This window comes from Sminthopsis crassicaudata, chromosome 2 (assembly GCF_048593235.1).
Source record: "Sminthopsis crassicaudata isolate SCR6 chromosome 2, ASM4859323v1, whole genome shotgun sequence".
Taxonomy (NCBI): Eukaryota; Metazoa; Chordata; class Mammalia; order Dasyuromorphia; family Dasyuridae; genus Sminthopsis; species Sminthopsis crassicaudata.
In genome coordinates this window covers 444,663,374-444,677,747 of record NC_133618.1, presented here as the reverse complement: position 1 = coordinate 444,677,747, position 14,374 = coordinate 444,663,374, and the positions used below count along the sequence as shown (strand labels likewise).

General features: G+C 36.3%; 1 protein-coding gene across 1 annotated transcript in view; it reads left to right on the top strand.

The window, feature by feature from the left end:
• Positions 1–14,374, top strand: part of TOP1 (DNA topoisomerase I) — a 106,332-nt gene that overhangs the window by 33,526 nt on the left and 58,432 nt on the right. The window contains exon 3 of the mRNA XM_074292657.1: positions 7,479–7,581. Within this exon, the coding sequence (XP_074148758.1) occupies positions 7,479–7,581 (103 nt within the window). The remainder of the gene's footprint in view (positions 1–7,478; positions 7,582–14,374) is intronic.

Below are 14,374 nucleotides of genomic sequence, written 5' to 3'. Positions count from 1 at the left end.
TTCCCCTTAATTCTAATGTGTGCCACCTTTCACTTGGAAACCAAAAGAAACTTACTATAGAACCTTTAGGACTTCCTTTCCAAAATTTTTATAAAAGAGGTCCGTTGAATTGTAGTAGTTGGGTAGGGAGGCAGAAATATTTTCCAGGGTAAGAAGCCAAAGTGCTGGCATCAATCTATTGATTTAATATAGACACATTCATCTTTGGAAAAATCCATGCTGCATTTTTTTTAAAGGTCACAGTTCTAAATATAACATTTTTAAAAATCCCATTCATTGATTGTAGTTGAGTAGTCATTCATTTCATATTTAGCTTGATTCTCAAGAATAAAAACAGATACAGACCACTACAGGATGCACATCTTTTGAGAATCACCCATCAGAATCATACTCAAAAGACTATTTCTGTGTATGCATATGTATGTGTCTAGCTACCTATATATACACACATATGTAATATATATTTCTATCACCATGTATGTATATGACACCTCTTCAAAGGATAATTTCAGAATCCCATAATCTGAGTTGGAAGAGATCTATCTCTGAGACATTAACTGCTTCTTGAAGAAACCCCCTCTGTAACTGTCTTGACAAGTTTTTTATCCTTTACTTATAGACTTGCATTGAGGAGGAACCTACTGCTTCCTAAGACAGCCTATTCTACTTTTGAAGTACTGATTGTTAGGAAGTTTTTCAAATCACATCTCTTTCAAGCTTCCACTCATTATTCCTAATCTGTCCTCTGGGACCAAACAGAACAGATCTAATCCCTTTTTCACATACTAGCCCTTCAAATACAGCCCTTGCTGACAGATATATCATGTTCCTTCTAAGTCTTGTGATGTTCATGGCCCTTCACTGCCCTGGGTGCCTTTCTGGGTGGACATTCTCTGGCTTATCAGTGTTGTCCCTAACCCAACATTCATGATATGATCTGACTAGAATAGAGCAGTGTAGGACTATTGCCACTCTGTCCTGTACATTATCCCTCTCTTAATGAATCCTAATTGTATTAGATTTGGGGAGATATTGATTCATTGAGGTTATAGTCCAGTAACCTCCCCTCCAGATCTTTTTTAGATAAATTGCTTCCTAACCTCATCTCTCCTATCTTGGCCTCTGCACTTGATTGTTTTGTGCCCCAGTGTAAGTCTTGACATATATCCCCATTACATATCATGCTTTTAGACTTGGCCCACATTCTACATTGTCAAGATCTTTTGGTTCTGGATTGTCATCAACTTTATTAATTATATCTCCTAGCTTTCTGTTATCTGAAAACCTGGTAAGTTATGTCCACCATGCCTTTAGCCAAACATGAATAAAATACAACACAGTCCAACATCTCTGAGGCACTCCACAAGATATATCATCTTCCAAATTGGTGTCAGACTATTAATGCCTACTTTTGGGGTCCAACCATTCAAGTAGTTCTAAATCTGTTTAAATGGATAGTTGTGCAGCACATGTTGATGTCATTCTTCCTTCTTTCCTCTTTCCCTTCCTATTCTCCTTTTCTTTCATTCTTTCATTCTTTTTCTTCTTTCTTCCCTCCCTTTCCCTTCCCCTTTCTCACCCTTTCTCTTCCCCCTTCTCTCCCTTCTCTCTTTTCCTCCCTCCCTCTCTTTCTTCTTTCCTCCCTTCTTCCTAACCTCCCTCCCTCCCTCCAGTTTCCGCAATTCCATGGGCTTTGAAGACAAGCTCCTTAGTATTAATTTCTCTTTATCTTTTATACTGACTCGTTGCATCTTTGTAATATAAAATAAGTGCCCTTCCCTAAAATGAAAGGTAGTCTCTACTGCCCTTCTCTTCAGTTTTGTTCACTTGGTAATCAATGACTAGTTTTCTAAGTCTGTCTACTGAACCTAGGTCTATTTCCCTTGAGTGCCTTGTTGCCACTGCCAACCCCCACCCTCAAAAAAGCATTTTCTACTCTTTCCTTTCATACTTTTGGAATTGTCATAGTATTACAGTGAATAGAAATCAGCAAGCTTTTCTGCTCTTTAACACAAAATATTATTCACCTTAGGTGCATAGGCAAATAGTTATTTTCATGATTGCATTTTTGACCCTGCTGCTTTATCAGAGGCTACATTGGCTTCATCCATAATTTCTGAATGCTTAAAAAATGAGAAGTTTATTGCCATAACCTATTTGTCAGCTGGATTTCTTAGTGATCTAAAGTACCACAGTTTAGAGCTTTTTATTTCTAATCATTTCTCTTAACCAATGAAATTGAATATAATGATGTATTTTAAAAATACCTGGAGGAAAATGACTAATTTTTAAAGACTGCAGTTGCTTCCAGTGCATTTTAGTAATTTGCTAAATAAATTTCACTAAGAGATAAATTTATGTACTTTACAAGGAATGTTAGATCCGTTCACAATTTTACCAACAATGTATATCAGTGTCCTAGTTTTCTCAAATCCTTTCCAACATTTGTCATTATCTTTTCCTATCATCTTAGTCAATCTGAGAGGTGTAGTGGTAAAATGAAATATATTTTAAAGAATTTTAAAGTACTTAAAGTACCTGGCACAGAGTAGGCACTAAAATGCTGTTTCTTTCCTTCCTGACATTTAAAGTCTTCCCCCATGATCTGGTTTTTCCCAGATTTCATTCAGATTACTTCCCCACAGAGTTGCCACATACCTAGGCAAAAAAATCCCTTTTTCTTTATTTGTTACCTCTCCCCACTCGTTCATACCTACCTGCTTAAGTGTTAATACTTCCTGAATCTTCTTTATTTTGCTCTCTATTTGTATTGTGTTTTCCCTGTTCCATTATTAACAAATCTCCCTCTATCTTAGGCTTCTTCCCACTTTTTCTGTCTATTTGCACTCAATAGAAATCTGGCTCCCTCAGAAAACTCTTATGTTCTTTGCTCTCTCATCTCTTTTCTTCTATTTCCCTTGGCAAGGAAGAACAGACCTACTCTTATATATACTTTTCTGTGACTTGCTCTCACCACTCATCCAATTTCTTCCTTTGATGTTCATTCACTTCGTCTCTCACTATATAGCTAGGTCCTTTTTGCTGCTTTTAGCTACAAAAGGATTTCCCCCCCTTTTTCAAGGAGTTCAGCAGGCTTCCTTTACTCCAGTATTTACCCTTACACTTGGCAACTTCAGATAGATGAGTTGATGTCTCCTCAAGCATCCTAGCCTCCCAGGAGTTCATTAACCTCTTCAGCTTCCTTGTCCTTCTCCTTCAATTTGTCTCCATATAGTATTTTGTTCATAAAGAATTCTGAAATTTATAACTAATGATCACAAGCTTTCTCACCTTCTTCCATTTCTCATCAGTTTTTAAATCTTTTTAAAACCTGTTGTCACTTTTTGGCCATGTGACTTTGAGCAAGTTATGTAACCTCATTCAGCCTCAGTTTACTCTTCTATAAAGTGAGAATGATAATAATCCCACTTACCCAGGTTTATCTTGAGAATAAAATGAAATAATTGTAAAATTCTTTACAATGCCTTAAAGCACTATGTAAATGGTAGTTATTATTTTTCTAAGTGTTTTAGAATAGTAGCTAGTATTTATGTAGCACTTTACATATGTTTATTGTTTGAAGCCCTGGGAGGTAGGTGCTATTATTATCCCCATTTTGCAGATTAGGAAATAGGCTTATTGAAGCAAAGGAACTGGGCTAGCATCTCATATCTGGGGTAGATTTTGAACTCAGTTCCTTCTAGCTCTGTCCCCATAAGTCAGTTAAGCAATAAATATTTATTAAACACCCCCTATGTGTTAGGCATTATATCAAGTACTAGGAATACAAAAAGATGTGAAAGATGGCCCCCCCAAGAACTCACAAGGTGCCAGTGCTACACCACCTAGCTTGCTGTGCTAACTCTTATTGTTACAGTATCATCTGCTCAATATGGTCTTTCCTTTTTGTTCCCATGCCATCATTTCTTCCTTTATAGTTTTGATCTTCTTGTCAGCCATACAGTGTATGTTCAACCATATGTTGCCCGCTGTTCTCAAATTCCTTGCTCTCTTGTTCTGTGTTGCTGCCTGTGTCTTGATAAACTCCCAACTTATGTGCCTTTCTGCCTTCACTCCTATACTCGAGATGCTAAACCTTAAATAACCAGATTCACATAGCTATGCTGACTGAGATCACTACAAATTTGATGTCTATCCTCAACTCATGGCTCCACCAATCTATCATACTACTCTGTGGTTGATCTAAACCTTCTCTTATTTCTTACACTACCACTACCATCAGAGGAGTGCCATCTTTTCCATATCCCATACTTTAGAATGTATTCATTCCTCATTCTCTCCTCCTTTGCTCTGAGTCTTCCCCTTCCAGATTTATTTAGTGTTTTTTTGGACAGATGAAAAAGGCCATTCCTTTACTTTAATTTCTACCTAGCCTTAATCACTGAATGGGTACAGACAGCCTCAGTCAAACTGAAACCTGTTGAAGACTTTAGCTTAAGAAGGCCGAGGATTCCCTTTGCATCCAGAGCCATCTCCAATCTCCATGGTCTATATCCTGCCACTGGACCCAGATGGGAGAGTGAGGCAGGAGATCTTGCATAGCACCCCCTTGCCCAAATCCAATTCACTTACATATGGTCATGATTTAACTTCCCTGATGTCATGTCATGGGCCTCTTCAAAAATGAAGGACAAACAATAGTTTCTAAAGAGATTGTACTTCTATCTCTGTGTCTTTGATTTTTCTCCCTACCTCTCTAGAAGTAAAAGCTTGCCCCTTCTATCTTCTATCCACCCCAAATCTTTCATTTCTTTTTCCTTGTCTAATGGTCCTTTTTACTGTTGGTTGCAAACTTACCCAGGTCTCCCCCATCTTAAAAAACCTTGATTGGATCCTGCTATTTATTCCCTTGTGTTTTCATCTGATACCTTTCTTCACCTTTACAGTGAAACAGCAGAAATACCTGTTGCCTTCACTAGCTTTTCTCCCACTCTTTCTCAGACCTTTGCAGTCTGGTGTTTCATTCATTCAAATGAAACTGCTCTCCTCAAGACTACCAAAGTTCTCATAGTAAAACCGTTGGTATTTTCTCAATGCTTGCCACAGACCTGCCTTATTTGACATTCTTGACTTTCTTCTCTTCTTCCTAGATACTCTTTCCTTGACTTTTTTTGACATTGCTGTTGAGATTCCTTCCTACCTATTGGCTCCTTTCCAGGATTTTTGGCTGATTATCATCTCTGTTTCTTCTCCTAATTTCTCCCAAGTGTGTCCTGGACATAGCTCTGTACTATCTTTGTACCTTCTCTTTTGGTGATCTCATCAGCTCCTATGATTATCTCTTTGTAAATGACTCTCAGATCTAACTCTGAGGCTCTAGTCCCACTTTAGCCAATTGCCTTTTGGATCTTCTTCAAATCCTACTAATAATTCATATTTATCTGTGTCTCAGAAAGACCCAGGGTTCTCATCTCTAAAATGAAAGGGTTGGATTTGTTAAATGGCTTTTGTTGTTGGATCCAGAACTGGATCCAAACTTTTGGATTGTCCCATAGACAGCTCAAACCCTGTCTTTCACATCACCTCTCCCCCCCCTTTTTTTGAAGGTATCACCATGCCCTTGGAATCATCCTCAATTTTCTCCCTATATGCAATCCATCCCCACAACAGCTCAAATTTATTTGCTTTCTGTTCACACAGCCATCAACCTATTTCAGCCTTTAACCCTCTCACCAATTTCCTAACTGGGTTCACAATTTCTCTCCCCTTAAACTGTCCTTAAAACATATGCATTAAATTTTATAAAGTACTAACAAAGTTGCCTTTTGTGTCCTCTTCTTGGCCTTTCTTCTGAATATTTTATTGACCTGGGTTGTGGCTATTTTGAGGGATTTGTTTTTGTTTTTGTTTGGGGGTCACTGTCATTAACCACTAACACTCACCTCTGAGAAACTTTCCCTTTTAACAAATAAATGTAAAGAAAGAAAATAAGTTTGCATTTTGGCCATGACTGAAAACGTACATCTCACTTTGCATCTCTGGTCTATCACTACCATGCCTAGAAGTAGAAAGCTTTATTAACAGTATTTTGAAGGCATGGTTAGTCATTATGTAGATAAATTTTAATTTAAGTCTTTCAGACTTGTTTTCTTTACATTGTAGTGACTGTATAAATTCTGCTCTCTTCACTATGTCATTTCATGATGTCTTTTCAGGATTTCTCTGAAATTGACAATTTACTTTTCCAGGATTATATTCCGTTACTCCTATTATTTCATACAATCTATGTTCTAGCCACGCTTTCCTATTTGCTGTTTCTCAATAATACATTCCACCTCCTGCCTTAGACATTCTTTGCCCAGGCACTACATCTTCCACAAAATCTTACCCTGAGAACCTTCTTCAGATAATCGTCTAGATGCTGTTTATATGTTTAAAGACCTTTAAACATTTTCCCTTTGTAGAGGATCTAAGTTTCTTGAGACTCACAAATTTTTTGTCTTCTGTTTGTCTCTGGAACCCAGCTCTGTATCTTAAGTGTAGCTTGAATTTGGTAAATACTTTGTTGCTTTGTATTAATCGGGTTACTTAGTACTTTCCCTTTCTTGAAAAACAAACAAATAAAAAGTAGTATTTTGCTTTTGTCTCCACCTCTTTTGAATGCAAACTACACTTTTGTAGGTGTGGAACTGTTTCATCATCTTTGAGTTTTTTTCTTCTATCAACCTGCCTTATTCATTCATTGAAAGTACTTAATAAATTGTTTTGCAGTTGTGTGAGTTAAAGTAACCTTCTCAGTCTTTAAATCTTGAGTTGCAAACTGTCTGGTGCCATCCATTCTGATGGCAAGTCAGCACAAGACTTAAAAGCTGCACAGTAAATTTTGTAGCAAGCATTGCTTCACTTCTCCCTGCATTAACAAATGTGTCATTGTTTCTGTCCCTGATGTATTTCCTACCTTTTCCCCAATAATTGCTTTTTGGCTTTTATTTTCATTTTAAGTTTTTTAGTGGTGTCTTTTGATTGTTTTTAGATATCCCAGGCATTTCTGGTTACATATGGTATTGACACCCCAAATTGAACCTTTTTAACTAAGACAAATACTAAGACATTTTTGAGCAAAGCTTACTTACCTGATTTGGGGGAAAGTAGGCAGAGATCTGAATTTCTCTAGAGACATGTAGCTAAGCCACCTGTCATTAAATGGTTTTCCTTTTGATTTTTAATGACTAGATTCAGTTATAACAAAATAAGCTAAGTTTACAAGAAGAGGAGATTAGCAATCCCATATTCCCTAGAGGTTTTCTTCTTGCCCTACATGTAAGTTGCATGCTACAGATAGAGCAAGCCCATACCTTGTTGAGCTTCTTGGGAAATTATGCATAAACATCAACAGGCAAACTTAATCTGTCTTTGTGATTCTTAAGCTGTACTGGGTAACAGTCCATCCAGTATAAGGCAGGCAAGCAGGCTAGAGCTAATGACTTCTTTGACTGACTCATCTCCTCTGCTTGCAGATTCTCACAAACACAAAGATAAACACAAAGATCGTGAACACCGACATAAAGAGCACAAGAAGGACAAGGAAAAAGACCGGGAAAAGTCCAAGCACAGTAATAGGTAAGAGTATCTTTGTTAGTAAGCACATCACTATTTAGATAATTGACAAGGTCTTAGCTCACATGAGAGCTAATTTCAAGAGAATTTTAGGTAGTGCCGATGTAAAACTAAGCAGAAATATGCTATCCCTTTATTCTGGAGAGGCTGGTTAAGGTGACCATGATAAGAATTCTGTTTTGTTGATACATAGTAAACTTTCAGTAAATGCTTTTGACTGACTACTTGGAATAGTAGTTGTTCTTATGTAACTATATCAAACCATTGCTTATGATGTCATTTTCCTTGATATGCTATGAAGTCTTTACCCTTCTCAAAGAAAGAAACGTGCATTCATTATAACATTCAAAATGAACACTTCTTGAAAACAACAGATCTAGCTGGTCTTCCAGGAACTCTGAATATTTTGCCTTTGCCTTTGATTTGGGGCCATGGAAGAATTGGATCTTTCCTGGCCTTGCCCGGAACAGAGGGAATTAAACATAAAAAAGACATTGCTTAGTCTAAGTACCACTTGACAGATTGATAGGGAAATTGAGATCAATTCCAAAGCTCAGGTGAAACTTTGGAATCAGTAATACGAAGACATTAGACTAGGTAGAGACTTGAGCTCTAGTCTCTGCTTTGGCACTCTTTTTCATTTCAGACTCTTAGTAAATTCCTTGAGCAGTGAAGAATTGCTTTCCTTCTCTTAAAATCCCCCAAATTTACTTAAATGTGATGGAGATGTCTTGAGGGCAAGACAGTTTTACTTTGGGGTGGCTTCCTTTTATTCTCAAGGGATTATTGCTTTTGTTACATGAGATAAGATCTGAAATAGAACTGCTCCAAGGTAAAGGTCTAGTTGTCAGAAAGAGAAACTGATGCTTTTAAAATTGCATTTAAAGACTTAATAAAAAGAAAACCCAGTAATCTTTTTACTCTGTCTTCTTGACCTCTCTAATGGCTTTAGCTTTGTTAATTATATTCTTCTCCTTGCTACTCTTTCTCTTTAGGTTTTAATAACATTATTCCTTTCTCTTTATATATATTCTCCTCTATTTCCTTTACTGTACATTTTATTCCAGGCCCCACCCACTAACCAAGAGTGTCCAACAGCTAGGCCGTCTTCTCTTTTCCCTTCATATTATTTCTTTTTTTTTTTTTTTTTTTTTTTCTTTTCTTTTTCCTGAGGCTGGGGTTAAGTGACTTGCCCAGGATCACACAGCTAGGAAGTTTTTATATTATTTCACTTAGCAACCATATCAGCTCCCGTGAGTTAAGTTATCATCCCTGTGTGGATAATTCCCTGATCTATATACCCAATCCTAACCTTTCTCCTAAATTCTAGTCTTGATTCATCAGTTACCTTTTGTACATCCCTTAGGCATATCAACTTCAACACATCTAAAATAGCTCATTATCTTTTCCCCAAAATTCTTTTCCTCTCCTGAATTACTCTCAAGGGTGCCATCTTCTACTCAGTTACCAACGTTCACCACTTTGGTGTCTTCCTCAGCCTCATTTACATTTACTGCATGTATCTATCCAAGGTGTTTTCTAATCCTTGTCATTTCTACTTTTAAAACGTCTTTCATACAAGTCTCCTTCTCCCTACTTACATAGAAACCACCCTGGTGATGGTCCTACAGTAGGACTACTGTAATAGCTTTCTAGTTGATTTCTGTACCTCAAGCCTGTGGTATCAAAGAGATTTTCTTTCATAATACAAAGAGGAACAAGGGTAAACTTTGATAACATATAGTTTTCTTTTTTTCTTTCTTTTTTATTATGGCTTTTTATTTACAAGATATATACGTGGGTAATTTTTCAGCATTGACCCCTTGCAAAACCTTCTGTTTCAACTTTTCCCCTCCTTCTCCTTACCCCCTCCCCTAGATGGCAGGTAGATCAATACATGTTAAATATGTTAAAATTTATGTTAAATGAAATATGATAACATAGTTTTCAACGTACATATTTAATTTATCCTTAAATTAAAATTTGTCCTTAACAAACTTGGTGACAACACACTTGTTCTAAATTTAACTCTACAGTGGTTTTATTTTTTCCTCTTGTATTTTAATGTTTTATTGATACTCTTTTATTTTTTTCTTTTGCATCTCTTATTATCCATTAATTTATCCCTTGCTTCCTATTGAAGCCCTTCCTTAAAATAAAGTATCAAATAAATCAACAACCTGATGGTATCTAGAAGTGTATTTCTCATTCTGTCCTTCTAATTTATCACTTCTATGTTAAGATAAGAGCATTAGTCTTCTGAAATCGTGATTGGTCTCTGGATTGATTAGACTTGTGACATCTTTCAGTGTTGTTTTCTTTTATATTACTGTGTTCAGCATGTAAATTATTTTCCAAGTTCTTATTTCATTGTATTAATTTATTCATGTCTTCCCAAATTTCTCCTGATCTGGCATCTTGGTCATTTTTTAGAACATAGCAGTAGTTTTCCATGATATTCATGTGCCTCATTTTGTTTATCTGTTCCTTCAATTGATTGGTACCCATTTCATTTACAATTCTTCACTATACAAAAAGTGTTACAATACAAATTTTTCCATATCTCATTCCTTTCTCAGTCTTTGAAATCTTTGGGGTATATCTGTAATAATAGGATTTCTGGTGGCAGATTCACTTCAGTAGTTTTTTTTTTTTTTTCCCCCCTTTTTGAGGCTGGGTTTAAGTGACTTGCCCAGGGTCACACAGCTAGGAAGTGTTAAGTGTCAGACCAGATTTGAACTGGGGTCCTCCTGAATTCAAGGCTGGTGCTCTATCCACTGTGCCACCTAGCTGCCCCACTTTCAGTAGTTTTTGGACGTCAACAGCACAATTTATGGAAAGGTGTCAGATATCAGGGGACTTAACAATTCAGTTGTATTTTCAAGTCTACATTATTTTCCTTTCTTTCTCTAAGAGAAAAAAAGAAGAACAAATCCATTTACAAACATATATTCATGTAATCTCCCCTGAATATGTCTACACTTTTTTGATTCCAACATTTTACCTATATATATATATTTCATCATGAATCTCCTAGAATTATAGTTAGTTATTATATTGATCAGAGTTGAGTCTTTCAAAGGTATTTGTCTCTACACTATTATTGTTAATTGCATAATTTGTTTTGCTCATTTTTTTGCATGAGTTTATGCCAGTCTACTCATGTTTCTCTGTAACAACCACTTTCATAATTTTTCATATCCTCATACTGTATAGCCATTCTCTGCTTGATAGAAACCTCCTCATTTTCTAATTCTTTGTCATCACAAAAGGAGGGACTATAAATGTTTTTGTTTATATGGGTCCTTTTCCTCTTAATTTCTTCAGGATATAGACCTATTAGGGATATTGCTAGTGAAAGGATATGCACAGTTTAATAACTGTCTAGTCCTAAATCACTGTCCAGAATGATATAGGTCTGATAATGTCACCTCCCCTATTCAGTAACTTTCAGTGACTCCCCAGTGTTTCTAGGATCAGATATCAAACCCTCTGTCTGAGGTTAAAGCATTTTGTCATTTTTCAACCTTTCCAGGATTATACTCCCATTCATTTACCCCAAAGATCCTGAAATATTGGTCTTCTTGCTGTTCTTCATACATAGCACTCAACTCAGTGCCTTTTTAGTGGCTGTCCCCCATTTGTAGAATGCTCTGCTTGCAGGCTTTCTTCAATGTTTAATTCAAATCCACTTACATATATCTTATATATATGTGGTTGTTTGCAAGTTGCTTTCCCCATTAGAATGTCTACTTCTTGAGGGCTAGGATCATATTTTTACCCTTCCTTCTTTGAATCCCCAGTGCTTAGTACACAGTAACCACTTAGTAAATATTTGGTATCTTGTAAGGCCTATTGGCAGTGACAGTCAGGGATATGGAAACCTGAAGCAATGGGTGCCTAATAGAAGCAGCAGCTACCCTTTTCCCATCTTCCACCCCTAGGCTTTCTGGAATCTTGCCTTAGAAATACTATGTGGATCTAACTTATTTGTCAGAGGTAATTTCAAATGAAAATTTAATTTCTAAATCCAGTCTTTATGACTGGTCTATTTGGACATTTTTACTCTTTTACTGGGGTATCTTCTTTCTACCATAGATTTAAAAATTGTTCCTTTTTTTTTTTTTTTTTTTTTCCCTTATCTTCAAAGCCCTATTATTGAATGACCACCGTGCATAACACATCTAGGAAATCTTCCCCACTTCATAGATGTCTCTAGATCTTGAAAATCATTTTGACCCTCATTTTACTTTTTAACTATCACCAGCAACCACTCTTCATTAATTGAAATTCTTTACCTGAGTAATAAGTCTTCTCTTGGCTTCTTGTTCAGATTCCTTTGACATGTTCAAAGTCCTCAGTGGTATGTATCCCTAAGAAATCTTGGCTTCCTATTCTCATCTCTGTCTAGACCCTCAAGGCCTTGCTCCCAGGGCCTCTTCATACTCCATTCTGACACTGACCTTTGTTCTATCTCATGTCACATTTTTCAGCCTTTAAATTGTCTTGTCTCCCTCGTGTCTCTTTCTCCTTCTCCCCTTGAGCTGCTTCTTCTTCTTCTTCTTCTTCTTCTTCTTCTTCTTCTTCTTCTTCTTCTTCTTCTTCTTCTTCTTCTTCTTCTTCTTCTTCTTCTTCTTCTTCTTCTTCTTTCTTCTTTCTTCTTTCTTCTTTCTTCTTTCTTCTTTCTTCTTCTTCTTCTTCTTCTTTCTTTTTCTTCTTTCTTCTTCTTCTTTCTTCTTCTTTCTTCTTCTTTCTTCTTCTTTCTTCTTCTTTCTTCTTCTTTCTTCTTCTTTCTTCTTCTTTCTTCTTCTTTCTTCTTCTTTCTTCTTCTTTCTTCTTCTTTCTTCTTCTTTCTTCTTCTTTCTTCTTCTTTCTTCTTCTTTCTTCTTCTTTCTTCTTTTTTCTTCCTTCTTCTTCCTTCTTCTTCCTTCTTCTTCTTTCTTCTTCCTTCCTTCTTTCTTCTTCTTTCTTCTTCCTTCCTTCTTCTTTCTTCTTCCTTCCTTCTTCCTTCCTTCTTCTTTCTTCTTCTTTCTTCTTCCTTCCTTCTTCTTCCTTCCTTCTTCTTTCTTCTTCTTCTTCTTCCATGTATTTATTTATTTGTTTTGTTTTGTTTTTGTTTGTTTGTTTATTTATTGTTGAGGCAATTAAGGTTAAGTGACAAGCCCAGGGTCACACAGCTAGTAAGTATTAAATATTTGAGGCCAGATTTGAACTCAGCTCTCTCTCTCTCTTTTTTTTTTTTTTTAATTTTATGATTATAAAAATTTTTTTTGACAGTATATGTGCATGAGTAATTTTTTTTTTATAACATTATCCCTTGTATTTCCCCTGGAGATTCTTGTTATTCTGCTACCTAGACCTTCTTGGTTTGTATACCTGCACTTCAGATTGTATGTCTTAGAGATTCTTAAATTTATTTAAATATTTCCTTCATACAATACATACTGCATCTTCTAAAGCTTAGGTCCAAGCAAGGTTAAATGATTTGCCTGGGATCATACAATGACCTAGTTAGTGGCCAAATTGAGATTTGTTTCTATTTTTCCATACCAAGAAACCCTTTCATCTTAACAATGTGTGGTGTGCTTTGGGATTAAGTGCTTTCATTCTACAGAGAGGGATTGTAGTCTATATATGTATTGTGTCAGTGTGTCATAGTTACATCATGGTTGGCAAGCTACTTTTAAAAACAACTCCCATTCCTGTCAGAAACTCTGTATTCCCAAAGTGCCCCTGGCCTAAAACTTGGAGTCATCTATGTCTCCATTCTTTCCCACCTTTTGCACATAAATTTCTCCCATAAATGGTTGCTTCTGCTACTTTCACTTCCTCATCAGCCACTCCCTTCTTATCTGGCACAGTCTGCCTTTCGTCCTGTCTGTTCTACTGAAACTACTCTCATGAAGGTCACCAATCATTGCCCTTTAGGCAAAATTTGTTATCTTTTCTCTCTCCTCCTCCTCGACTTCTGCTGTCTTTGGCCATCCTCCTCCTTAATTCTATCTTTCTTTGGTTTCTGTGACTATTATAACATCTTCTAACCATCAGCCACTGACCCTTTATTCTCCTCTTTCTTTGTTACCTCAGAGTAATGATACTCTGTATGTAATTGACTTCCAAATCTATATGCCTAGTCCTGACATTCCTTCTTTGGTCTCATATGTCTCACTATCCTTGCATCTTCACTTGGATAACAATTTCATAGCTGAAAAAGGAATATAATTCAGTGGCTTCATTTTATAGATAAGGAAATTGAATCACAAAGTGGTGTGACTTGCCCAGTGTTCTATATCTTGTTAATTATTAGCTGTATTAAAACTAAACTCAGGTTATTTAAAACCTAATCCTGTATACTTTCTACTATATTGGTGTTGCCTAGTGTCCTCAGCAATCAGCAAATTTTGTGTTGAGACATATTTGATATCCATACTTTATTGCATATGAAAGTTTAAAACAGTGGGTCTGTCTGTGCAGGTCAAGTGGGGAATGGAAAAAATATGTTTGTGAAACAATGATTTAAAAAAAAACATTTATGATAAAATGCCAAATTTTCTGGTTCTACAACAAATATAAAATGAAAAGGGAAAACGAAAGAAGTAAAGTATAATGTTAAATGTTTTAACTGCAGTGTGCTGTCTCCCCTTAGAACTTATTCCAAGTTATATTGGAATGAGGGGAGAATAGAAGTTTAATTGCACTATAATTGTTCCTGCTCTGTTAGCAAAATTCTGGTGCTTTCTCCCTTCCAAATAACAAGGGCTACAGATTTGAACATTAATTTTCTTTCTACCATTCC